At 32.0% G+C, this 27,081-nt stretch overlaps 6 protein-coding genes across 6 annotated transcripts; 3 read left to right on the top strand and 3 right to left on the bottom strand.

Moving 5' to 3' along the window:
- The first annotated feature begins 3,099 nt into the window (after positions 1-3,099).
- Positions 3,100-3,772, top strand: Tsp_10384 (conserved hypothetical protein). The gene is made up of 2 exons (XM_003372774.1): positions 3,100-3,142; positions 3,486-3,772. The coding sequence occupies exons 1-2, from the start codon at positions 3,100-3,102 to the stop codon at positions 3,770-3,772; spliced, it is 330 nt and encodes a 109-aa protein (XP_003372822.1).
- A 3,247-nt stretch (positions 3,773-7,019) lies between these two features.
- Positions 7,020-7,400, bottom strand: Tsp_10383 (hypothetical protein). Its single transcript, XM_003372773.1, is given in 3 exon segments — positions 7,020-7,217; positions 7,234-7,328; positions 7,388-7,400. The coding sequence occupies 3 exon segments, from the start codon at positions 7,398-7,400 to the stop codon at positions 7,020-7,022; spliced, it is 306 nt and encodes a 101-aa protein (XP_003372821.1).
- Positions 7,401-7,663: 263 nt separating this feature from the next.
- On the top strand, positions 7,664-8,779 carry Tsp_10382 (hypothetical protein). Its single transcript, XM_003372772.1, has 3 exons — positions 7,664-7,775; positions 8,346-8,394; positions 8,605-8,779. The coding sequence occupies exons 1-3, from the start codon at positions 7,664-7,666 to the stop codon at positions 8,777-8,779; spliced, it is 336 nt and encodes a 111-aa protein (XP_003372820.1).
- Positions 8,780-9,795: 1,016 nt separating this feature from the next.
- On the bottom strand, positions 9,796-14,166 carry Tsp_10381 (putative adenylate and Guanylate cyclase catalytic domain protein). The gene is made up of 16 exons (XM_003372771.1): positions 13,773-14,166; positions 13,574-13,665; positions 13,290-13,416; positions 13,152-13,233; positions 12,961-13,066; positions 12,749-12,820; positions 12,567-12,650; positions 12,353-12,457; positions 11,799-11,967; positions 11,570-11,725; positions 11,266-11,434; positions 11,051-11,200; positions 10,826-10,949; positions 10,428-10,496; positions 10,005-10,278; positions 9,796-9,947 (listed from the first exon to the last, which is right to left on the bottom strand). Exons 1-16 carry the CDS (start codon positions 14,164-14,166, stop codon positions 9,796-9,798), a joined length of 2,325 nt encoding a protein of 774 aa, XP_003372819.1.
- A 1,597-nt stretch (positions 14,167-15,763) lies between these two features.
- On the bottom strand, positions 15,764-17,821 carry Tsp_10380 (conserved hypothetical protein). Its single transcript, XM_003372770.1, has 4 exons — positions 17,693-17,821; positions 17,508-17,542; positions 16,598-17,322; positions 15,764-15,909 (listed from the first exon to the last, which is right to left on the bottom strand). The coding sequence occupies exons 1-4, from the start codon at positions 17,819-17,821 to the stop codon at positions 15,764-15,766; spliced, it is 1,035 nt and encodes a 344-aa protein (XP_003372818.1).
- A 4,157-nt stretch (positions 17,822-21,978) lies between these two features.
- Positions 21,979-22,498, top strand: Tsp_10379 (hypothetical protein). Its single transcript, XM_003372769.1, has 2 exons — positions 21,979-22,179; positions 22,313-22,498. Exons 1-2 carry the CDS (start codon positions 21,979-21,981, stop codon positions 22,496-22,498), a joined length of 387 nt encoding a protein of 128 aa, XP_003372817.1.
- Positions 22,499-27,081: the final 4,583 nt, after the last annotated feature.

Below are 27,081 nucleotides of genomic sequence, written 5' to 3'. Positions count from 1 at the left end.
TATGGGAAATAGTTTCTAATGGTTATCAAATATTTACAGAATTAATTTTCTCAATTTCTCATCAATACATACGTCTTCAACTGTTATATTTGCATAAACTTGCCATGAAACCATTCAAATAACAGTACTTTTTTCTTTTTCTTCTTTTCTTACAATTTTCTTCTATGCTTCATACATCTAATGCATGGATAAATCAATCATTTATCGTAAAATTGACCTTTATTACATTACTCTTTTCAAATGCAGCAAGTCCTGTTTATTCAAATTACAAGTACAGTACAGTACTTGAACAGACAATCAAATTTTTGTAATTTAGCTTTTAAAGGGGGTGGGAAAGAAAAAAGGAATTAGAATTGTGTTGCTCTTTGTCATTGATAGCGAGCAATGCTGACCACTTTCTTGCTTATTGTAATCTTGCCAAAATTGAACTTATCTTTCAGTTTCAACAGTAATTTATATTTTATTCACCACAGCTATCGACTGAAATTGTATCATAATTTTTTATTCAACTCCTACATTAATCATTCAGTAGCTGTCTTGTTTTTACTTTTATATCTGTAATGCTCAGTTGAAGCGCAATTATTTAGCAAATATATAGCTTTAACGCCTTTATAAAAGGTGGAATTTATCTTCCACTTGGCGGAATCAAATGTCTTTTTATTTGTCTTTACTTTATTATCTAATTCTGCTGCACATCTTCGAGATTGCAGCCTTGTATTTTGGTTGCAATACTCAGCTGACCATTGGGGTTAGAACTGAATGCCTTCTAGGCGTGCTGATTTTGTTATTTTCAGCCGCTTTCAGGCTAATTCAGTAGGCAACATAGGTTTTAGTGTATTTGTACACTACGCGTTCTGACCCCTTCTAGGCGTGCTGATTTTGCTATATCGGCCGGCAGTAGATGAAGAACAATCAACCATTCTACCTGCCAGTAGGAATGGAATAAAAATGCCTTATAACATTTTTCATTATCCGCATTTATGGCTATTTTTATTGAAAAAATTAATTTTCAAATGACACTCACTTGTTTAAAGTGACACTCATAGTGTTAAATTAATTAGAGTAGAAGTTATTTTTCAAATTCAAATTTGATAATTGCAAAATTGAAATTGTACACTTAATTGAGTATGGCAAATAGTTTCTAATGGCTATTCAAATATTTTGCAGAGTTCATTTTCTCAATTTCCTCATCCATACATACTTCTTCAACCGCTGTATTTGCATAAACTTGCCATGAAAGCATTCAAATTACTGTACTTTTTTTATTCTTCTTTTCTTACAATTTTATTCTATGCTTTAAATATCTAATGCATGGATAAATCAATCATTTATCGTAAAATTGGCCTTTACTACTTTACTCTTTTCAAATACAACAAGTCCCGTTAACTCAAATAACAAGTAGCTTCACGTAGCGTATCTCGACAAAGAATATCTGGACAAACTGAAATTTTAATTGCTGCTAATCGTAAACATTGACACATTTTGCACATATCTCATTTATAATGGAATATTTTGACTATTCTACATCCATAAAATTTTCCAAATAAAGGGCTTGTCATCTTAGACGTGAAATTTCAGAAATTACATTACTGTAAAAAAAACGAAATAAGTGAAGAAAAATGAGACTTAACTAAATTAGCGTCTCCATTTGGTTAAGATCCATCCTTCTTTATATGCAGTTCCATACCACGACAAAAAATTTCTAGAAATTATAATAAAATGAACAAAAAATCATATCTAATTTAAGGACCTACGACCGTCTTTCCATTGAAAACGCACCACCATTCACTCTCAGCATACCGTTAGCCAAAAATTATTTCTACGAATGACGCAAAAGTGATTGCATAGCACTTACATAGAGTTTTCCATGAAATGAATTGGTGAACAAGTACTACTTAAATTGTTCACTCCGCTGGGCCGACATAATTTTGGTGGATGTTAACAGAAAGGCAAACAAATAGCGAGATCTCACAAATACATTTCGATGTCAGGGAAACAAGCTTCATTTCAGTTTGCCTTCGGATAACATAATTCGAGTTGATGAAGCAATCAAATATTTCTATTAACCATTATAATCGGCAATTCATGTATCTTCGAAGTTCAAAACTGTCATATAACGTGCAAAATTGAAAATCACTGAAAAGATAGTCATAAATTATCAATGTTTACGCAAAGTATCAAAACATTAGCATTATTTATCATTTCGTATTTTAAAGTCTGATGAAAGAAAATCTACAATTTAGTTATAATACAAGCCAAGTGCACTTTAAACTGCCTAAATATGAAAATCTAAACCCTTCTAAAAAATTATTCAGAAATAAAAAATTACTTTTTAATGCTTCGTACTTCAGATTCAAAAATGGCTTTTTCAAAAAAGGAATACATTCCACAGAAAATGTACAATAAAACAATTAATTTTAATTTAATGCAGGAATTCAGAGTGCTGCCATGTAACTTTCCATGCCGTAAGAAATAGCCACGTGCATGATGAGAAATCAATAGAATTTTTAAAACAAAATACATTACCATTTTGCTTGTTCAGAATTTTTCAATCACGTCACTTGTGGTACTTGAATTCAGCTTCAATTAGCTGCATATGGAAAATGCGAAAGAGTCATTCTTCTGCCTATCGCATAATTGGGCTGATCTATCTAATTACTAACCTCTGCTATCCTAGAAGCGGAATTAATGAACGTTTGACAACTATTAAATAGCTCAACACGATAAAATATTAACAGAAAGGAAATTTGCTTGTCCCAAAAAGCAGACAAAAGGCAGTTGTTAATAACCATCAGAAATTAAGCGAGAAAATTTTTAACACCACCTAAACACAAATTCCATCATCTTACCGAAAAGCAGTTCAAAATATTTAACTGTTCATCTACTGATGCACGTCGATTAAATATTAGATTATTTACAAAATGATAGTAAAGCATAATATCATTCAGTGTTCCGTGATTTTCAAAATATGTAAATTTTTATCAAACAAATGCTTCTGAAGTGTTGATAATTAAATTAAAAACGTAATGCAATAATTCAATTTTTATATTGAATTCCGTTGATGAGAAATGAAATTCTATTTTGACAAATGAAGCTCATATGCGAATTCAAGAACGTTTGGATAAACGTGTGTGTTCGTCAGGTTGAATTTTATGCAGAAGAGAGAATTTTCAGCAACAGCTGAATTTCAAAAATTAACTATCAAAGCAGCGCTAGAAAGGAAATGATTAAGCTGTGTAACAATATTTTCCCATTTCTTGCCGTTTCAACGACTGGATTTTCATTTTTAAGCCCTAACCACAAAAACTGCTAATTCTAAGGCAAAAATGTATATAGCAGTGCTTACAAATTTGAAAATTTCCATTAAATCTATTTAAAAACAATACAAAATATAGTAAATTTTATTTTCAAAAATTTTTGACATTAAAACAGAGAACAACATTTCTATTGAAATTATTTATAAAAGCGAATATTATTAAAAACAGTGCTGCTGTTCGAATCAGCTTTCATGACGACTGCTCAAGCATTTGTTGAAGAATTTCACTGTCCAACGGCGCCGTCTGTCCCGGTGGTGGTAGCAAGTCAAGGAATTTATTCACGTTTTGCTTTGTCTGCTGGATCTTCTTTTTTCTTTCCTTCTTCCCCAACTTTACTGCTCTGTAAATCATATACCCAAATGCGACCAACACGCACAAAGCGGAAAGCACGAAAAGCGCGAAAGTACCTTCCTTCCACATCGCAATTCAGTGCAACTATCAAGCTCGAACTTTGATAAGAACTAAAGAACGCGGCATACAAGACGTAACTCATGCTTTAAAGTGTTTAAACAATTTGGCATTCAAACTTGTTTAAATGACAGCATTGACTTCTTTAAAGTAACCTCATAATGTTAAATTATTTAGAGCAGAAGTTATTTTTAATTCAAATTTGATAATTGCAAAATTGAAACTGAACACTTAATTGTGTATGGGAAATAGTTTCTAATTGTTATTCAAATATTTTACAGAATTAATTTTCTCAATTTCCTCATCAATACATACTTCTTCAACTGTTATATTTGCATAAACTTGCCATGAAACCATTCAAATAACAGTACTTTTTTCTTTTTCTTCTTTTCTTACAATTTTCTTCTATGCTTCATACATCTAATGCATGGATAAATCAATCATTTATCGTAAAATTGACCTTTATTACATTACTCTTTGCAAATACAGCAAGTCCTGTTTATTCAAATAACAAGTACAGTACAGTACTTGAACTAGACAATCAAATTTTTGTAATTTAACTTTTAAAGGGGGTGGGAAAGAAAAAAGAAATTAAAATTGTGTTGTTCTTTGCCATTGATAGCGAGCAATGCTGACCACTTTCTTGCTTATTGTAATCTTGCCAAAATTGAACTTATCTTTCAGTTTCAACAGTAATTTATATTTTATTCACCACAGCTATCGACTGAAATTGTCACATAATATTTTATTCAACTCCAACATTAATCATTTAGTAGTTGTCTTGTTTTTACTTTTATATCTGTAATGCTCAGTTGAAGCGCAATTATATAGCAAATATATAGCTTTAACGCCTTTATAAAAGGTGGAATTTATCTTCCACTTGGCACAATCAAATGTCTTTTCATTTGTCTTTACTTTATTATCTAAGTCTGCTGCACATCTTCGAGATTGCAGCCTTGTATTTTGGTTGCAATACTCAGCTGACCATTGGGGTTAGAACTGAATGCCTTCTAGGCGTGCTGATTTTGTTATTTTCAGCCGCTTTCAGGCTAATTCAGTAGGCAACATAGGTTTTAGTGTATTTGTACACTACGCGTTCTGACCCCTTCTAGGCGTGCTGATTTTGCTATATCGGCCGGCAGTAGATGAAGAACAATCAACCATTCTACCTGCCAGTAGGAATGGAATAGAAATGCCTTATAACATTTTTCATTATCCGCATTTATGGCTATTTTTATTGAAAAAATTAATTTTCAAATGACACTCACTTGTTTAAAGTGACACTCATAGTGTTAAATTAATTAGAGTAGAAGTTATTTTTCAAATTCAAATTTGATAATTGCAAAATTGAAATTGAACACTTAATTGAGTATGGCAAATAGTTTCTAATTGTTATTCAAATATTTTACAGAGTTCATTATCAATGTTATGAACAAAATTATGAATGTTTTCACCCGAAAAAAGGAATCGATTTTAATAAGAATTGTTCCTGACTTTCATTTAAAAAACAATAACTTTCAAAAACAAAAACCGTTGTTTCCTGAATTTTTTTGACTTAATACAATTCGAAGATGAGAATTATTCAAAATTATCACATTAGAAAGCTATTTCGTGCAATATGGCAGTCGTTTTTTTCTATAAATTTCAAATGCTCAAACCGGCAACTTTATCAAATATCTCAAAATGCCATCGATTGCGGGTTATTGAAAATTTCCATACGTAAAAGTGGCACTCAGTTGCTTACACTAATCATAAAATTATTTTACAATATGCTGTAGTTTCTGTGAAGCATGGAATATGTTTTACCGTAAAAACTGGAGGATTTCTCGAAAGATTCGAACAAATACCATGCTTGAGCCCAATGATTTGACATGAATTGTGAAATTATTCAATTTCTTAGCATTTCAAATCAATTTTCACCGCGGTCAGCTACATTAAATACTTATTATGCAAATGGCAGTTCTGTCATTATTACTTGGCGATGGTAAATTCAAATAACCATGCATTTAATATTAATTGAAGGTTATTGCGTGAAATAGATGGTAATTGGGACCGCAATGTGTGAAATGTTTGCTTTTTAGCAAGGCAAACATTTTCAACGAATAAGATTAGATTCACAGGAGATAGTGATCATTTAGCAGTAATAATTTCAGGAATTCCATTCAATTGATCGTCAAGAAACCTAAATTAGTAGAATCGCAATACATTCGATACAATAACAAAAAAATTCTTGCAATGAATCTTTTCTTTGTACTTACGCAATATTATATTAGTTTCGAAACATTTGACGATTAGTTACAATTACGGAATTAGAACATCTTATTAGTTTCTAATGTAATACATTACATCCCATTTTTGCTATTCCATTGTTTGAAGCATTCTAATCAATGTTTTTCAAACATATATGAAAAGTTACAACAGTCGCTTAAACTGAAAAAAGAATGCCATTTTCTAAGCAGTGCAGTTTAACTTATTAATTAGCAATGAAAAGTCATAGTAATGCACTAACGTTGTATTTTAAATTTTCTAATTAATTTTCAATAAATTTCTAGACTATTTAAAAACTATATTATCTAATAAAGCTTCCGTTTACCGTACTGCTTTCCAACACGGCATACATTAGCATGCATTGATGAGATTCAAATTCCATTTATAAAATATAAAAACCCGTTATCTACAATTATTCTATTGCACATAACCAAAGCTAATTATTTTCTTACAACCATACTATGTTTATGTCTTCTTAATTTAAGAGAACCTGAATTATAGTTTTGCATTACAAAATTTATCTCAAAAAGAGGAAATTATATGCATAGTAAAACAATAATATCTCCATTAGTAGCATTGCTCTCTGATAACTGTTGATTACATTGTTTGTGATGTTTAAACGTTCCTACGCTAATTGTATGTTCAAACGTGATAAGCTATACAATTTACTAAAATCACATATTTTACTTAGGGTGAGACATTCTATAATTACAATAAACTACACCGATTAATAAACATCACAATAAGTTACAGCTCACATTTATGAAAACTATAGAAAAAAAATATTATCAGAAATTCAAATTAAAATTCAAGATATAACAAACACGTTTACTAAACCAACAACATCTTCTCTTTGTTCATATACATCAGGTCTACAGCATTTTCTATAAATGCAGAAAAATTAATTAGAAAAACATACAACAATAAGGAAATACCAAACCTGCTAATACAGGAATTTTCCGCTTCGAACTGTCGAGACAGTCATTGCAAACACACCGTAAGAAGTTTAATATCAATCAGAGAAACTTAAGCTAAATAAGCGTACAAAGAACAAACAAATGAAAATTTGCATGAAGCTTCTTCCAGAGAATCAATAAGGTAGTGTAGAGGTGATGAATTATATTCGACTGGCAAATCGCCACATTTAGAAGTCATTAATTCCACAATTACTGGGCAGTTGCCGATGAAACTCTGCATAACATTTTCATCGATCAGTGTGAAAGTCTAGCAATCAAAAAACGTCTAAATTTTGAAAAATAGCAATCCGCCGTTTTTCGCAAAACAGCCAAGTCCATAGCCCATGAAATTTTGCAGTTTTCGAGAAAACGCGCTTCTCTAAAAAATACAGCAATTGATTTATTTCGATCAGAAATTAATAGCAAACTACTACGAACTTTTCCGCACCATCCCTGATGAAAACATATAAAACAGACATGCCCATTAAATATGCATATAGAATCATTTCATTAATTTTTACAATGGAATTCAATATTCTCAGCCAAAAATAACGTTTTGTTTTAACGCAGATTAACATCTATTCCAATTACGCATCTTTAATCGACTCAGTTTTGTGGTCTGAAAATGGATTTGCCCAGAAGCAACGTGTACTATATACTAAAGTTTGATTAGATTTATCTTCTTGGAGGATACTGTGGGGCAGATGAAGAAAAATGATAGTGAACGCTGCACTTGCTTTGCATTCTTCACTTGCACATACTATACGTAACGTTTTCACTAATGCAGCAACCTTGCAAAGAGGGCAAGGATATGCTACGACAACTGGTCAAAGAATATGTTGAAAATGAAAATTCAGACTGTTATTAAATAGAAATAGCATCAAATAGTGTATTGTATTTCGATGGGCTCCAGTAGATTTCATCTCTTCCATTTTTCTCATCCCTGCGCTGCTATTCTCAAATATGCAGTTAAACTCAATATATTCTAATTCCCAGTGTTACGGTTAGCTTCTGCCAGTTACTGACGCGAGGCATATCACTGGACTTTAACGTTTATTCACAGACAAATATAAGCACTAACAACACGCACAGGAGCTATTGCACAACGCGCCTCAATCCCAATATATACATACATATATATATATATATATATATATATATATATATATATATTAATGATTGTACCGCTAATTCGACGCGGGTTTTTGAATTCAAATCAGCTAACGTAAAAAATCAATCTGGTATTGGCACCTGTCCCATTTTCTTCCTTTCGACCTGGATCTCCTTTTTGATTGCTTTCACGACCACATACATTACTATATAGTAGAGCAAGAAAAGCTGTTACAACTCAATAAATGTTATTATTGGCCTTATAAATGATCGAAAAATTATTCAGTCATTTTGCTTTCCGCAAATGAAGCCTATTCTCAACTCGACAAAGCACGGTACATGAAAATGTTCAAGTGCAGAAAACCACTCAATTCATGAAAATAATATGATTGTGCAAACTATAACGAGACAGGTATTCCTTCTGAACATTTTAAATATGTATCATCAAGGACTGTGCGCGACTAAGTCTCTGACCCTTCTCAGGATTAGAAAAGTGAGCTGTAATTCGAGAACAACAAAACACATGGAAGTTGAGATTTATTCAGGGATGACCACTGCATGATCGGAGCACATACAGTCAGACACAATCGCATTCAAACCGTCAAAACACCAAACACTCACTTGAACGCATGCGTAAAACGGAACTCTGGCGTCACAACCAACCAACTTCAGATTATGGTAGCGGATTCAGATTATCAGGCTCTAGCGAAAGTGGTTTAAACAAAAAGCATTTCTTTCATCAGTGCAATATTTTCAGTTCAACAATCTTATTCTACAATGTTAAATTTCAAACACAACAATTCTAGAAATATAATATTAAATCGAAGATCAGTGTTTCTTCACGTACACTGACTTGACTGCTCCTCTTTTGATTTCAATTATGTGAAAAGATACGCACTTTGCATTAAGCCTTTCCACTACTGCAAGAATTGCATGATGCAACAATTTTTTTAGCTATGCCCAAAGCGTAATTGCGCATATTTTGTCATTCTGTTGTACAGTAATGAAATAATTACAGCACATTTTCCGCAGGCATGTTTGTTTTGCTGCAAAACAATGCGTATATATATATATATAATATATATATATATATATATATATATATATATGTATATATTATTACGCTTAATAAGGCCTTATTTATTGAATTATTTATTATTCATGATTTGTTAGTTGTATGAAATGTTTCTGATTTGTGATTAGTTAGTTGATTACGAGTTCGCTCGAATTGAAATTATGTTGACATTGTGTTAAGCGTTGAAAATGAAAATTTTCATTCATATATTTATTTTATTGACGATCATTTTGACGGTTGTTTCTGAATGATATTATATACAAAACAATGAGAAGATGGTATAATAATTGTATATGCAAGCGGATATAACCGAAGCGTGCAAAAATGAAGAGCATCGCAGAACTGAACTATTACTGCCAAGCGTGGAAGATGTATACTTGCAGTTTTGGCTAAATTTATTGCATTGTTTCAAAATTTCGAAAACTGATGTAAAGCGCAGAAGTAATGCAACGTAGAAAGTAAATCGTAGAGCACTTTTAATAAGTTGTAAATTGTGTGAAATGAGCTAATTTCGTGCTGAAATGGCACAGGCTAAGGAAACATGATAATAATAATAATAATAATAATAATAGTAAAAATAAGTACTTTGGAGAAGGAGAGAGAGAGAGAGAAAAAAAAACAGAAACGTAGTGTAAAAAGTGATCTCTGGACAGACGAACGGTTAGGTGACATGGTTCTCAGTTGGTTCCAAAAGCCAGTAAGTCACCTGAGCTCCTTTGCCTTTCATCACCACTTCCCCTCGATATTCGAGCTGGAAACAGTTGAACGAATCAAGCAACGTTTTGGTTGCAGAACTTACGTGGATCTTCAGTGCTAGAAAAAAATAATAAAAATTAAATAATTGCCAAGCAATTTCGTCAGTCAACGTACGCAATCCATTTGACTCCATTCGACTAGCCGTGTTAACCGTGTCACCGAACAGGCAGTATCTTGGCATTTTCAGGCCCACAACCCCGGCACACACCGGACCCGAGTGAATCCCGATGCGCAACTTGAGCTGCTCTTTCGGCCTGTGAACAATAGTGAAACAACGAACAGCGCTCAACAAGGCCAACGCCATGCGAGCAATTTCAAAGGCATGAGCAACACCGTTCTTTCTTGGCAATCCAGATACAACCATATAAGCATCACCGATCGTCTCCACCTAATACACATACACACACATACATACATACATACATACATACATGCGTACAAAACAGTAAATCACTGAAACTTTTTTAACGATATTTTTATATTTTTTAAAAATTGATCAGTAATAATAATGGCAAACTGCACAGCACTATTTCTCACCTTGTATACATCGTAGTTTTCGATGATCGAGTCAAAACAAGTGTACAAGTCATTCAGCAAATTAACAACCTAAATATATACCACCAATTCAGCATATCAGTCAACGAATAGAAATAAATTTGATTTGATTTGAATGTGTTTTCAAAAAATTCATATTAACAAATATTATTATTATTTTTCATTTGTAAAATTTCAAAATATATACAGCATGCTATGATTGAAATAATAAGTTGGAAATAGAAATCAAAATGCACCTTCTTTTTGCATAATGGGCTGGTGTCAAAATTTTTCAGCATATTCTATTGCATTTATTATAGATTTATTGTTGGAATCTTTTAATTTACTTTTACAAACGATACCAACAGAGCAAATATAAATGAACTGATAATGAAACTCACCTCCATCGGGGTGCTATCCGCGCAGAGGCTAGTGAAGCCGACAATATCACTGAAATAAATAGTCACACAGTCGAACGCTTCAGCTTTTACCGGTTCCCCTTTGATCAACTGTGACGCAACGGATCTACAATGATGAAATGCACGCAAAATAGCGAACATTGTTCACAATTTTCATCAGTTGACAAGAAGAAGAAGAAGAAGAACATGCAAAATGATAAAATTTACTTGGGCAACAGCTGATAGAGCAAATTTTCCGCTTTCTGCTTCTCTTGGAGGTAGTCGGCCGTGCGTTCTTGAACTAAGCTTTCCAAATTGTTCGCATATTGCTCCATACGTCGTAACAAGTTGTCGACAATGTTCGACGTTTCGAATTCTCTGAATTTTTGAAAAAACAAATTCAAAACAAAAATGCTCAATCAATCATATATTATACACTGCACCTGGTCAATGAGATCACTTGTTTTCTGATCATTCGAAAGTCCGGTCGGTCGTCAGGATTCTCTGACCAACAGCGAACCATCAAACTGATAATCACCCCATCGAACGACGTTTCCAAAACGGTCGGTCTGAAAGGTGGCTGCATACCCATGCGAACGTTTTCCACAATGTCTGCAATAAAGTAAAATATAAATTTTATAATTGAATCAGTCAATCAATCAGTATGCGTGTGTGAAGTGTGGCTAAACGTGCAGAACAGAGAAAAGTACAAATTTTTAGCAATCATCATTGTACAAATATTATTACCTCTCGCAAAACTGTTTTCATCACTGGTGTAAAATACACCTCGACGAAACAACATTTCGTGCAAAATTATAGCAAAACTGTAAACGTCCCCTTTCTGCGTTCCACCCATCGGTGGACAATCTAACCGTAGAAGTTCCGGAGCAGTCCACAGTTTTGCTGAAATAAAATGTACAATTAATTTTATTTGCGCATTCATTGGTCAAATCTGTTCCACAAAATGTGTACCTACCTCTCCAAAATGAATTGGACAGAAAATCCTCTTTCACCGTCTCAAGCTCGTGAATATGATTCAAGCCAAAGTCAGTTATTTTCAACACAAAGCGACTGTCCACTACACAATTTGTCGACTTCAATTTCCCATGCGAGCGAATATCAGTGGAATGTATGAATACCATACCCTGGAAACCGTACCGATGCATGTGTGTGGGTGTGGTAAACGTTAATCATGAGAATCGTGTGATTTAAAGAAAACAATATATCTGAGTGAGATATTTCAGATTTTTTGGAACTCATTTTCCATTAGTTAGTTTTTCAAAAAATGATAACTGGATCATACTACTTACTGCACATATCAACAATACTGTGAAAGAGGAAAATGACAAGAAAAAAAAAGAAAAAAGCAATAATAAAATAAACTACTTTGATTATGTCGTGCATCAGGGAATAGATCATCATCTTGTCCAATTTGATGCCGGCATTTTCCAATATATCCTGTGCATAAGTAGTGAAATGTGAAAAATAAGAAGAAGAAGAAGAAAATAAGAAATAGAAAATCATCATTACCTGAAGACTGCCTTTGGGACAATATTCCGTGACAATGCAATAATGAGGCGAGTCGATGCAGGCTCCGACAAATCTGGTAACATGCTCATGGGACAAGTCTTTCATCTGAAAAGCAAAACAGAAAATAAACAAGCAAAAATTGTCCACAAGCTTAACAACAACAATTCACGCCCGCAATAGATGGAAACGTTTTTTCAAAAAAAAAAAAATATACTTTTTTCAATTCAATAAGCAGCTTGCGGCTGAGTTCGATACGATTTCGTTGAATGTTCAACATTTTCACGGCGACAATTTGACCCTGCACACAAATGACCAGCAACAAAAAGTGTTATACTATTAATTAATTAATTGGCACTGGACGAGATGAAGCAAAGCAAGCAACTAAACTGCCCATACCCGATAGTTGGCAATTTTCGTGAATGCGTTCTTTTCCTTTTCCAATTCCAAACCCTCTACCGTACACAAACTCTAAAAAATTTGTAACACAGTATACATACATATATATAGAATACATAAATAAATAGATATTTTTTAAACCAACATCTGTCAACGATGTAAAACTGTCGTCGTAATTTTCCTCGCAGATCAGCGAATTTCTCTGCTCATACAACCAATGGAACGCCCGACTGTCGTTTCGCTTGCGACACTTGTTCTGCTTCTTCTGCCCAGAAAGTTCGTCCCAAAAAATTCTCCAACTCATCGTTCTCAGCTCTGCTTCAAGTTTGTATCGTCTGTGGAATTGGATATATTGTTCGACGAAAATTGCAAAACACACCTCTCTGCCGTTTTGTTCCCTCACCTGAACACGAACAAAGCGATCACACCAAATATTACGGTCAGCGTTGAAAAGACGATCAAAATTACAGCCCACGGTGAGAGATCTGAAAGAAATCAAAATGGATCAAAAAAAATTAAAAAAAAATTCAAATCGATTCACTTTTGCTTGGGCATTTTGAATTGTCAAAACCACAGATTGGTCGATCCGGCGGTGGACTGCCGCCTGCCCAATACCACTGACCAACCACGTAAAGCTTGTCCTGTGAGCCGGCATAATAAGCCACTTCCTGAAAAAGGGGAAAAAAAGAATTTCAAGCGTGTACTTTTCTGTCTTTGTTTTTTTTTGTAGGGGGGGGGGAGGGAGGGAGGGGGAGGGGAGGGAACGGCGGTAATGGGTTTGAAACAGCATTCAGTTAGCAAGTTAGTCAGAATTGTTGCGCATACTTCAAAAGTACCAGTTTGAGGGTTCAAATCCAATACGGAATAGTCGGAAAATCGATCGCCATCCTTGCTTATGGTGACGTTGCCTCCGATACCTTTGAAATTAAAAAATTATCAAAAAATTTGACAACAAAAACAACAACATCCGGTGAAAATGAATCCGAAATGACAGATGAAGAGAATTTTGCCTGCAAAAGTTCACCTGCAAAAGAACGATTCCACATCCGGCGTGTTACTTCAAGACCGTTTCTGGGACTGAAGCCCAAACTGAGCGTCTCGTTCAAAGCGATAGCGTAAAGCATGATTGCGTCGTAGAATGCGCTGGTAAATTTCGTAACCTGCGCTTTGTTGCCGTACGTTGAAATAATGCAAAGTTGAAAATATAATAATTTGCATACTTTGTACGGTTTGCCGGTAATCTGGGTGTAATTGAACTTTTTCTGAGCCAACGCTTTCACATCCTCTTCAAATCGACGGTACAACGACTGGGACGGTCGTCGTAGAGTGACAATTTTCAACGACGCGAACGTTTTCAAATCTTGCTCTCTTTCCGCCTGAGATACATTGCTCAATTGCCAGGAAAAATCATCTTGCATACTGTAACAGAGATTTATTAATTAAACAAACGCAGGGAGGGGAGGGGGAAATTGTCGCTCTTTCTTGAAAAAAAAAGTTCTAAAATTTGATCTTTTTTACTCTGAGTGAATGTGAATACTGAAAAAGATATATTTTCCAGATTCGGTCATGCCCAGCCTGGCGGCGGCGTGCATCAAATTTTCAATCGTATCCACTGATGCGCACATCAGGATCACTAAAAATGGAAATTTGCTTTTCGTTTTAATTGACAAACAACAACACCGCCATCTACTCACGCCGAACTGTTACAATTCATCCAATTCTATTACTACCGGTCTGTAATATCGTCGTGAGTAGCTTGCAGTGAAATTATTCTACATACATAAATTTATGCTTTTTTTCAAAAAGAAAAACAACAACGGTGCAATAATTTTTCATTTTTGCCCATTTCAAACTAACATTCATTCATTAATCAATCAATCAATCAACTACTACACTACATACAATGTGATTATGATCAAAATTTCAACATCGCTTGCCGCTTATGATCTTATATGCATTGCTGCTTGCTTGGCATACTAATGTTGCCGTAGCTGTTAGTTAATTGTTTGTTATTGTTGCTGCTGCTGCTGCTGCTGCTGATGTGCATCATGATGATGATGATGATAATATTACTGTTTATACTTTCAATTTTATAATATTCGAATTAAGTCACAAAAAAAATAATAACGTTAATTTTATTTTTGAAAAATTCCAAAACAATGACATTTTTCCAAAAAATTACATGCATATATAAATTCAGATATAAACGGATAATTCTCGCGTTCCATCAGAAAATGCAGCAATTTTCTGCAATGCAAATTTTGAATAATTTGCAATATTACAAAATAAAAAAAATTAAATTAAATTAAATTATTAGCAATCAATCTTTAACAATTTAACAGTTTTAATTAGCAACAATAAAAACATGCACCATTTTCACCAATCGATCCTTGGAAATTATACTTCACACAACAACGTGTTCTTTCACTTCACAACACTATTTTATGACGGATTTGTAAATAAAATGCAAAACAATGATGATGATGATGATGATTTTGAAAATAAGCAAAATTTTTCTTTACTCTGCTCTTCTGAATAAGATGATGAATACTGTACATTAATTGGTATTGAAAATCAATAATTTGGAGCAAATTTTCGGTAGAGAAAATTTTTTGCAACAACAAATGACAATAAAAATAAGAATATTACAGTCAACTTGTTCAATTTTATTACTGACCGTCGTCATCATCATCATCATCATGTCGAACAATAGTTATTCATGCTTGAAGCAATTATTTACAACAAAATGATTCCGTTTCTGCCGCTGTGCCGTCGCTCCGCTGTTATTGCAATCCAATTACCACCACCACAACCGATTTATTTATTACTTCAATAACAATTAACCAAAGCTACAGATTATTATACATCAACAGATTAAATTTAAAAGAAATAAATCCAATAATAATAATATAATTATTGGATATATTAAAAATTTAACAATGATAAAATTTTTAATTAAAAAAAGAAAAAACTAAATGAGAAAAAATGGTCAAAGTTCCCACTGGCTTGCTTGTTTCACGCTTTAGTGTTGTTCATCACGATCAACAACGCGAAGCTAGTTGGCAATGAATGAGTATCGTCGTGATCGCAGAGCATCAAATAAAAATCATCAACCTTGAACAAATCAACGCTTGAAACAAAGTAGACAAAACTACAATTTTCTGCAAAATAAAAAGCCAAAAAGTTGAAATTTCTAAACAGAATATTTCAATAAAATATATAATAAATAAATAAATAAAACCCAGATTATTTCCCCAATCCAATCCAGAGCTCCAACTGTCGATATATCATATCAAATTTCAACCAGAAAAGCACGTGCAACGAGCGATCAGAAATGGCCAAAACCGAAAAGAGCTTTCTCGTGTATGTGGAATGTAAAAAAGAAAACAAGTAAAATTTGCTTACACATGCCATAAAAAAATGTATATTAATAAAAATAATTTCTTTTGCCACTTTTCATTTTTTACCTTTGTTTCCCACTAAATTTTGAAAACAAATGATACGACTGTTTTGTTTTCAAAACAATTTCAAAAAATTAAAAAAATAAACATCATTCTTTTCCTCAGCAGCAACAACAACAACAACAACATCAATAAAATTATTAAATCAATTAATGAATCATATATTATTTATGCATATATACAAAAAACTTTAAAAAAATGTATTTTATTGAAATTGTTCTTGAAATACCAATTGTTTTTGTCAGTATTACTGTAGATGCGTGTACAAAAAAAAAGAACAAAAGGAAAAAAGAAATCCACTTACCGTTGGCAGACATGGAGGCACGTTTGAGTAGATCTTCATAATTGCTGTCGAAAAATTCGTCGAAATCAATAACCGGTGGTTGACGCCAACCGCTCGCTTTCAACAGTTGATTGTTGATGGCGACCATTTGGAAAAAGCATTCGGATTTGCCAAAAGCTGGCCGACGCAAATTGCTGTGAAACAGAAAAGCGACCGTCTCGTAGTTGAGCAACTGCAACAAGTGGATTATTGTGGAGCCGAGTTCGCGGTAGGAGCCGTTCATCCGGGTCAACAGCTTGTAAACCGAACGGTCGTCCAACGAGTCGACCTGAGCAATGGTGGTGATCACCGGCACGCCCTGGCTCCAAAAGCCGGACAGACGAGCCACCGGAGCCAACGCGTACGCGCTGGCGAAGCCAAGAACCACGTCGAGCTGCTTGGCACAGTAAGCTTCGACCGCGTAGTAGGGTCCGAGCGTGTCCGAACAGTTGGTGTTGCGAAAATGCAAATCGATGGCGATGTTGTTCAGAAAGCCCTTCCTGCTGACGTCATCAATGGCCAGTTGGATCACCGGCTCGGCAACCGACCGAGTGAGCAGGAACGGATTCTGCCACGGCGGACCCAGTTCGTACGGCATGGCCACCATCATCTGTATGCGGTGTTGCGCCGGCGCCGCACGGCTGCAGTCGCAGATCAGCAGACCCCAGCAGAGTACCACGCGCACCAACAAAGCCACCGGCCCGACTCCTTCATCAGCCTTCATGCTGCCGCCACAAGCAGACGTCGCGCGCGGCGTCGCATCCAACGCGCGTCGCTTGTACAAGCTTTCACTGAACAATACCAACAGAAGCAGCAGTAACAGCCACAACAACAACAACAACAACAATGATAATAATAATAACAACAATAATAATAATAATAATAATAGCCACTTCTACCAAGCTCGACGAGTCGAATCGATATTCTCTTCCTCCGTTGGTCCGAGGAAAATTCAAATTTTCCACGCCCCTGCGACCGGCCGGCCGACTTGTGCCGTAATTTGCGTAAAATCTGAAATGAATAATTTCCCAAACAACAAAGTGACAAATTGTAAAAATTTTCAATATTAAAAACCCGAACACACGAACGATAGACAATATTTCGAGCAATGCTCAACTGAACGCAATGCTAGCTAGCAAAGTGGGATGAATGATGATAAACATGCAAGCGTGTAGTAGAGATGCAATTGCCAGGCCGGCGATGGTCAATTGAATCGATTTTTGGACAATTTTCGGCCAGCACGAACCGGATTAATAATAATAATAATAATAAAATTTCACCATTCAACATTTTAAAATATGTCTTCAATCATTGGCCAGATGAAAATCCAATCACTTTTATAACAAACAACAGACGCTCAATGAAATTTTACAAATTATAAAAGCACTCTTTTCTTTTACACACCGAAAGATGATGTTCACAGAGAAAATTTGCAAGACAAAAATGTTTCAATTTTTTTTACAATCGAAATTTAAACAATTCAAACATTGCTTCCATTGTCACAAGCCAACAACTGACGCAACAAACTGTCGTGATCAACAACAACAATTTTAATAAATAAATATCTGTTCAATTTATTGAAAAACCAATTATTTCAAATTCCTCCCCCCCAACCCTAATTGTAGGGTAAATTTTCTTTTCTTCTCTCTCTCTCAACGTCTGCAAAACAACGCCGCCCAACGACAATTTCACCACATCCGTACTGAAACAAATCCCTCTCTTTAAACAAATTGATCCACTATTTTTGATGTTCAAAAAAATAAATTTTTTGATAAAATTTCCAATTCTTCAACTGCATGTATAAAATGGAAAATCAGAAAACAAACAAATCAACAAAATAAGTACTTTTGTAAACACGCGCAACAATAAATATTGGTCATTACATTTTCCACGAATTTTTGAAAAACTGAAATTGTTTTCGATTAAAAAAAAATTGTCAAAATAATTAAAATTGAAAAATATCCAACAACTTGAAGAAGAAGAAAGTGGTGATGAAAAGATGAAGACGAGAATTGAAAACTGTATTCTTTTTGAATTTTTTTTCTTTTATTAAACAACAATAATACTTGCAATGATAAGAAATATTTATTTATTTATTTATATAAATACTAAATAAATTAAGCTGATCTATTAACAGAAAAATATTCAAGTAAAATTGAATAACATTATTACACACTAATGATTGCTGATTCAATTTTATTAAATTGAAAATTTAAACAATCATGATAAATAAAAAAAATAACATGAATTCTCAAAAGAGAAAAACAATAATGAAATTATATTTAAAAAAGAAAACAAAAAATATGATGCAATATACAGATATGAGGATCAATTTAAAAAATTAAAATAAAATATATATTAAATAATTGTTCATCGATACGATTACGATATAAATGACAATTGTAAAAAGAAAAAAAACAATTTTTAAAAATAGAAACAAAAAAATTTTTCATAAAAATGCTCACAATTTTTAAATTTAAAAATAAAAAAATGGAAAAAAAAAGAAGAAAAACTGAAACGGTATATATTGTGGGAAAATTTTGGGGTGAAAATTGTCAACTGACTGGCGAATTAACGGTCGTAGGATTCCATGTGGAAAAATTCCATGGTAACGTACCATGCTCCCACGCACTGCGACGGTTCGCGAAGGAGGTGGTCAGCCGTAACAGTAAACAAACAAATGTTCAAGTTTGAAATTCAATATTACAGTATTTTTTGTAAATGATCGTTTGCCATTTCAAAGTGTCGAAATTGCAACAAATTGGAAACATTTTTACGAAAACGGACGCAATTATCGAACAAATCGAACGAGTGAAATATTTGCATAATTTGAGGAAAAATTCTTCACTCACAACTTGTTGAAATGATTTTCAATTTTTGGAAAGAAAAAAAATACATATACATATAACATGTTATTTAATTTTCAATGTGAATTTTTTGCAAAAAGCAATTGACATTTGTGAGAGAAATTATGGGAACGTTTAAAAGCAAAAAAAATAATAATAATAAACGTATACCATAGATGAACATGAAATGATAATCGGATGAATAAAAAAGGAGAAAAACGATCTCATTTCAAAGTGGTTAAATAGTAGCAGCAGCAGCAGCAGAATTTGATGGTATATTTGAGTGTAAAGTGGAAAAATGAACAATTTGTGAAGAAAAGAGAGAATAAGTCTCACATGTGTAAGATGTAGTGAAAGTGGTTGAATTGCACGTGAACATACTGAAAATGCAAAACATCCGACAAAGTAGAATAAGAAGACGACGATGAAGAAGAAGAAGAAGAAGAGAAACACCGGCGGTATGATCTTCATAATAAGAATAATAATAATAATCATCATCATCATCTTTATATAACGAACGAAATAAAACTGATCGCACAGCTGTTCTGCATTTGCTGCATCCATTGCAAAATTACTACGCCTCTAGTTGCTGATATTATTATTATTATTATTATTCTTACACACACACTTTTCTCTCAGCACTAACGTTGCTGTTCATATAGTTGAGTTTTGTTTTCTTTTATTACACTGAGCATCATCAGCAAAAAGAAATTTTAATTATCAAAAGTTTTAACAATATATAGGTATATATATATATGTGTAATGTGAAATTTTTATAAAGAGAAAACTTGAAACATGCAATTATGTTTGTTACATTTGATTAAATAAACAAATAACGAAGAGTAGAAAATGTAAATTTTATCTTCAATATATTATTGTTTTTCTTGTTAAATTTAAACAAACTAATAATAATATTTTAAATAAAAAAGAAATACATAAATTAAATTGAAAATGGATGCAGAAGAAAAAAATTTTTGCAATAAAATCATTGTTGTTGTTGTTGTTGTTGTTACTTTAGATAAATTGATGACCCACCCATCGATCTTGTTGTAGTTTTAGTTGTGTGATGGAAAATAGAGCAAGAACAATTTTCTTTGTTTTCCAAATTGAATGACGATCAATTATTTGTCATCAATTGATGAACATTTCTACGAATTGCATGTAAAATTAAATTCCAACAATACACACACACACACACGTTCGCCAAATAATTCACAATTCTTCTATTAATTGAACAACAAATAAACAATAAACAATTATTTAAAAAAACAGAATAATTTCTATCATAATTGGTCAAAATTGCTTATTGTTCGTTGGACACAAATTTTGCACTTTGTTGGTTGTGGATATTTTGAATCATTCGAATTTTACAATTTCCTCACTTCACCCTGACAAAGTTGATAACAAACAACACTGGCCGAGTAGAATAACAAAATTATGCAAAATAAAAATCCAAAATTTGCTGTTATTCTACCATCAGTTATTTATTTCACCACGTTGTTCTTTCATTATTATTATTATTAAAATAAAAAAAGTTTCCAACGTCAACCGAAATACAACAACAAATATATCGGATCAGTAATTTGAAAAAGTGAAAAGAATTCAAAAAAAATACAGTAAAAAAAATAAAGCAAGATAAATCTAAACACTCACATCACTGTCAAATGGCATTTTCCATTGCTGACTACAGTAAGCAAATAAATGAATTGAAAAATTAATTCCATTTTTTATTTTCACACGAAAATAAAATGATCACTAAAAAGTTCAATATTATTATTAATCAATAAAAAATAATAAATAATCGTAACTTTTTGCTTCGAAAATTTTGTTCAATTTTTCTCAAAACTAAGCGCTAAACCGAAAAATTCATTTTTTACTCTTTTTCAAAAAAAACAACAGCTGCTTTTGAAAAAAATTATTTACAATCAATAATGCCTTTCTTTTCAAAACAATTTTTCATAAAATCAATCTACAATCATCAAAAAAAACCCACAAACATACACATACACAGACAAGGAAAAGATAGAAAACAGTAGTCATTATACACAGCATTGTTATGAACAACATCAATCACACAGATGATGATTGGCATAAGATGAATATACTGATGTATGAAATTTTGTCAATTACTTTCTTGTTTAACAATTATCATACGATGACATGAGAAATAAAAATTACATTCATAATAATATATGCATATTTTGTTTGTTTATTGTTTTTAATTTTGATGTATAGGAAGAATTTACAGGAAAGGAAGAAAAAACAACTAAATGTACAGTATTCGAACAAAAACAAAAAACAAATGTAACCAATCAGAATCAATTTAAAAATGAATGCAATTCATTCACGTTAAGTCGAATGAAATTTTTCTTTGTATTTTATCAATGATGAATGCTGAACAAGAAAAGAAATGAAATAAATCTTTAAAAAATTTGAAATTGAATTAAGCTTAACAAAAAACAAAAGTTAGTAAGCAAAAACAAAATCAAAAACTGGAAAACAACAAACCTCAGCTTATTGAAAACAGTACATCGATCACAGCATAGTCATGCTTGATGCAAATTGCGCACAAAATTAAGAACATGCTCGATTATTTGCAAAATGCAAATGATCGAGCATGGACCATTTTATTCACCAATTGGAACAGAATTTTTGAATAACACGCGCTACATATGCATAGATGGCTTTTCAATTTTGCAAACACTTCCGGCTTTGATTGACCAAGAAACACCTCCGGCAACTAGCGACACCTGTCAGTCAAAGCCGATAGCATCGGCAACTTTGAAACGACAAAATGGAAAAGTTGGATGTCACAAAATCTTCTTTTTGTCAGCAGGACTAGCTAGCTTAAGCTTATTTATCAATAAATAAATCAATAAACAAAACAAGTAAAATAATAAGCATTCAGTGACATTTTCAATGTAATGATTAATAGAAACATCCTTGCGAAGGTGAGATTCTCCATTTATCAAACGCTGAACAAGCTGTACAATTTAAATTTCAAAAAAGTTACACGTCGGTTATGATAAATTTTTATTTTTACCAACCAACAGCTGTGTCTTCGCAAATGGCAGAATATGAAAGTGTTTTTTTATTTTTGAAAACCTTCTCAACTGGGTAGCTTATATTTTCAAAGATCATGTGATTTAATTTTAAATCATTTTTTCAGTCAAATATATTTCTTTTATTATTCTTAAAAAAACTAAAGGCTTACTTTTTCGTCGTTGTTTGAAAAATTGGAGCATACTCGAACTTTAGTCAGCCTTTTACAACATCAAAATAGAAAGAGAAAGCGAATTTCAAGCATACAATATTTTTTATACAGCGTAAAAATTGATAAGTGCCATTAAAATAATATAAAAATAATGGAAACTAGAAAAAAAAAGAATAAGTATTAAAAAATAGCATTTACATCTTTGAAATTTAGCAAGTAGCTGGTAACCGCAGAGTAGCTAACAAATGAAACTGGACTGGAAATAATTTTTCTTCGTCCAAGTAGCCATTCCAAGTACATTGTGTAAACTTGAGGAAATTTATTTTTACACCCAAACCAGTTGAAAGAACAATGCAGAAATTTACAATCTTACGCAAGCTTACGTTGCTAACATACATTTGCATTTTTTGTTCTTTTGCAAATCAAAAAATGTTCCCATTCTATAGCACTTACTTTTCTGTGGAAATATTTCCTTCACCTACGTAAAAGCTTCCATTATTATTCTGACGTATGAATTGAAGGAAAATAAAATTTTGAAATTTATCACGGAGCATGTTATATATTTTTTTAAAAGATGACGTTAAAAAATTGCACATGCATTTGAGAAGAACAGCAGCAGCAGTAGCAACAACAACAATAGCAAATGAAAAATTATTGAAAATAAAGTGAGGAGGGAAAAAATTATTTAAATTAAATTTGAAATATGATTTTTTTTTCTGAATTCGATGCAGCAAAAGAAGCTGTTGTTGAAAAATTATTCAATATTACTATTATTCAACGGCATTTGCAACTGTTAATCATTGACATATGATGACAAAATTGTTCTCAAAGCACGTTCCTCTTTTGCTCTCGTCAATTTGCTTGCAAAACAACTTCTTCCTCCAATTGATAGCCATTTTCAATTTAATCTACTACCACGGGCAAACATTTTTGGTCAACTTGAACGACATTTCAATTTTTTATAATATATGAAATTCTCTTTCCTGTTTTTTTGCTTTAGTGACATTTTCTTCCATTTTTATTCCAATGCATGCTTAAGAAAATAGCTATAAAAAACCTGTGTTTGCTATTTCTGCAAATTGAAATTTTCTCGAATCACATCACAAAAATGCTAACTGACATCAACATGCCTGTATATATGTATGTATGTATGTATGTATGTATGTATGTATGTATGTATGTCAGTTTCCGTTTCCAGTAATAATTGTTACCATCACATTCTTGATTTAAGCATACTATCTATTGTTGTCACTTGTTAAACAAAGTGAACACATATTCCACGTTTGCATTTTAAACTGATTTCATTTTTCTTTGATATTAAACTTTGCAATAAACGTTTCCAAATTTATTTTGCCTTACAAGTGCAAACATATCTGAGTAAAAAAAACAGTTGCAAGCTTGAAATTAAAGACAATACAATACATGTAAGACAACTTATCATCATCTAAATAATATATCGCACAAATAAACCTGGTTTGAAACTTTTTCAATAATTTCTTAAAATTCAATTTTTTCTTCGACAATGACAATTATGATGATAATCGCTCGATAATAAATGCACAAGCAATTTCATACTGTATCCTTTTCAATGACTGCTTTAGTAAATGCGAAATAAAAAAAACCAAATATTTTAACAATACAAGTTAAAAAATAGTATTATTTTTTGAAACAAGAAAAGCAATAAGAAAGCAAAAGTCGAAAAAAAATTCTATTCACACTGTACTTGAGTATTTCAGTCATATGCTGTTTCTTTGCTGGTGAACTTTATGATCATTTTAAACTTTTCAGACGTGTCAGATTAATTTTATTGATAAAAAAATTTATTGTTGTTCATTGTGAAAAATGAATGCCATTTTGATAAGATACAACTTATCATGACTCACAAAAGTATTAAACTAATAATAATAATAATAATAATAATAACGATAAAATCGATTAATAACAATTGTAATTAATTTTTCCACATTTTGATTATTGAAATTGTAAAAGAAATTCCTAATAAATCCTTTTTTCATAAATTATTTTTTTATTAATTATAATCGAAGTTTAAATATTTATGAAAGATTTTTAAAAAAAAAGAAGAAAGCTTTAAAAAAAATTATCATACTTTTGCAATTGGTAAAAAGGAGAAGAATAGAGAAGAAAGCAATGGGACAAATAGTAGAGTTGTTGTAGGTTGAGTGAGGAGGTTGATAGATTGGGAATTAAATTTGCCAAAATGGAAGCCGACCAGCATGCCAGACAAAGTTGGTCCAATGGAAGAATGAATCCTTTGACAATAGCATTTTCCTTTTCTGCTCAACTGGAGCGTGAAGGTGTTTTCGAATAGCTGCTTGTTTTAAACTGGTTACAGTTTTCAGAAACCATGATGAAGTTGGTTTTTAAGACAACGTTTCGAAGATTGTGTCATCGTATGACATAAAAACGGAAACCAAATTTGACAGTATTACTGTCGATGCACAGACGTTTTGTCACCTATTCAACGTTTCGAAGCAACCCTTTGTGAAAATCATAGCAGTCGACTGTGGCGCCGTCTGAATAAGATTTCAGCTGACCCTACACATTGGCCACACCTTTTTTGTCTTTTTACTGGTAGTAATAGTAGAAGCGGCAGCAGCAGCAGCAGCAGCAGCACTAATAGTAGCAGTAGTAGTAGTAATCGATGATCAACTGATGGTGAAGATGTTGTTAAGAAGATTTGGCTAGAGTCTTGTTAATTGACAATCTTGCCAAAAGCAGCCGACAACTTCCCAAACCGGAAGCTTTGGCCAACAACCAAGCCAATTAGTCCGTCAACGAATCGATCTTTTTCTACGCTTTGCAAAGCAATTTTTATACAACGCTGCTTTTCTGTTTATCAAGCATTTGCCTCTGCTTTTCCAAACGGATATTCGTTCAAACTTTGTCAAAAGCTCTACATCCGTACACATAAACGATTGCTCATCGATCAAAAATTTTCCAAATTGCAATCATATCTCTTTATTTATCCTCAGATTTTTTTGCCTTCTTTTTTTGCCTTTTCTTAAATTCAAAAATTAAAATTTTTAACTAACGAACCTTTAATAATAATAACATATCATATCATATCATATATATGTGTGTATGTATTATAATAATAATAATAATTATTATTGTTGTTGGTTCACAGACAAATTATTCTTATAGTTAAAATATTAAAAGAAAAAAAGGCAATACATCTTTAAAATAATCTCAACATTTTTAATAAATCAATAGAATTTTTAACTGATTCATTTCCATGCATTGCAGATTGCATTGAATTGCTTAAAAAGATTGCGTTAAAAGCTTTTTTTTTTAAATAATATATCGCTTTAAATCTTCAATTAAAAATATAATGAGATATAATTTAGAATTTAAATATGCTTTGCAAAAACGACTCGCCAAACTTGTAGCAAGATAAAAGTCCTGTGTGCTATAAGCAAGCTGTGAAAATTTGAAAATTACAATTTCCAATAATTAACTAACTACTTTCATAACTGCAATTAACTTCCAATAATTAATAAGATTGCTTCATTTTTTACTTTTAAAATAGCATTCAATAATATTACAATGCTTAAATCCATGATAAATTTATTTCATTTCAATTTGAAATAGAAAAAAAGCAGACTATGACAAATCCTTAAAATAAATCCCCTAGATTTACAAATATACTATGCTTGCAAATTCTGATGTTCCTTTTCAACCAATTTAAAATTTTATTCTTTTGAAAACTTTAATTTTATCATGAATATAATTAGATTTACTCTAGAATTAACACTTTTTTAAATTGAAATTTCAAATAGAAAATAAACTGACCAACTTTTGTATAAGTATAATATAACTATCCATATATATGAAATAAATTTAAAAGCAAAAGTTTATAATCCCAAAAATAATAAATTTATTTTCATTTATTTATTTATAATTTTTACATGTTTATTTCCTTACTATGATAATTATTTCAGTATTTATGAATAAAAAATGCATAAAAATGCCAATCAGCATTTACTGTACTGCTTAATCTGATGCTTTGTTTAAGCAGTTTTAAACTGCCAATATTAAATTTTTTGTAAAAATTATTGACTAATGAGCAAAATCCATATCAGAGTCTAACAAATGGAATTATAAGATCATCAACATTTTTCATTTACTATTTATTTTATACTTTAAGTGCTTGATTATAATAAAAATTCTTACCTCATATTTATTTTGCTGCAATTATTATTATTTTTCATTATTTTTTTATCATATTTGCACATTTCTTTATTTGTTTTTTATAATCCAAAGATTTAAAAGATCAGCTATACATATTACAATATGTATTTTGTGTTTTAAAATGACTAGTGTATTTTTTTTAATGAAAATGATACATATATATTTTTTAAATTGTATTTTGTATACATTTATTGTATACATGCATGTACAATTACATTTTGTAAGTATTTTATAATATTTTATAACCAAAATCAAATTGAAAAATGCTCCAGCATTAG

Source organism: Trichinella spiralis (genome assembly GCF_000181795.1).
Source record: "Trichinella spiralis strain ISS 195 chromosome Unknown Scfld8, whole genome shotgun sequence".
In the NCBI taxonomy this organism is placed as follows: domain Eukaryota; kingdom Metazoa; phylum Nematoda; class Enoplea; order Trichinellida; family Trichinellidae; genus Trichinella; species Trichinella spiralis.
The sequence above is the reverse complement of the archived record's forward strand: the minus strand, read 5'-3'. Positions and strand labels throughout refer to the sequence as shown.

Excerpts from the sequence above, each read along its gene's own strand:
- Tsp_10382 (XM_003372772.1), top strand. The coding sequence starts at position 7,664 with ATGATAGTGAACGCTGCACTTGCTTTGCATTCTTCACTTGCACATACT. Across the intron at positions 7,776-8,345 it reads AGGATATGCTACGACAACTG|TCATTTTGCTTTCCGCAAAT; the intron begins GTCAAAGAATAT and ends AAAATTATTCAG. Across the intron at positions 8,395-8,604 it reads TCTCAACTCGACAAAGCACG|GGATGACCACTGCATGATCG; the intron begins GTACATGAAAAT and ends AGATTTATTCAG.
- Tsp_10379 (XM_003372769.1), top strand. The coding sequence starts at position 21,979 with ATGCAAATGATCGAGCATGGACCATTTTATTCACCAATTGGAACAGAA. Across the intron at positions 22,180-22,312 it reads TGAAACGACAAAATGGAAAA|AAACATCCTTGCGAAGGTGA; the intron begins GTTGGATGTCAC and ends AATGATTAATAG.
- Tsp_10384 (XM_003372774.1), top strand. The coding sequence starts at position 3,100 with ATGCGAATTCAAGAACGTTTGGATAAACGTGTGTGTTCGTCAG. Across the intron at positions 3,143-3,485 it reads TAAACGTGTGTGTTCGTCAG|TGCTGCTGTTCGAATCAGCT; the intron begins GTTGAATTTTAT and ends TATTAAAAACAG.
- Tsp_10380 (XM_003372770.1), bottom strand. The coding sequence starts at position 17,821 with ATGTTGAATGGTGAAATTTTATTATTATTATTATTATTAATCCGGTTC. Across the intron at positions 17,543-17,692 it reads TCTCTACTACACGCTTGCAT|ATTTTACGCAAATTACGGCA; the intron begins GTTTATCATCAT and ends TATTCATTTCAG. Across the intron at positions 15,910-16,597 it reads GTTGAAAGCGAGCGGTTGGC|AAAATTGTAGTTTTGTCTAC; the intron begins GTCAACCACCGG and ends TTTATTTTGCAG.
- Tsp_10381 (XM_003372771.1), bottom strand. The coding sequence starts at position 14,166 with ATGCAAGATGATTTTTCCTGGCAATTGAGCAATGTATCTCAGGCGGAA. Across the intron at positions 13,666-13,772 it reads GTGGAATCGTTCTTTTGCAG|GTATCGGAGGCAACGTCACC; the intron begins GTGAACTTTTGC and ends TTAATTTCAAAG. Across the intron at positions 11,968-12,352 it reads GTCCCAAAGGCAGTCTTCAG|GGTATGGTATTCATACATTC; the intron begins GTAATGATGATT and ends TACGGTTTCCAG.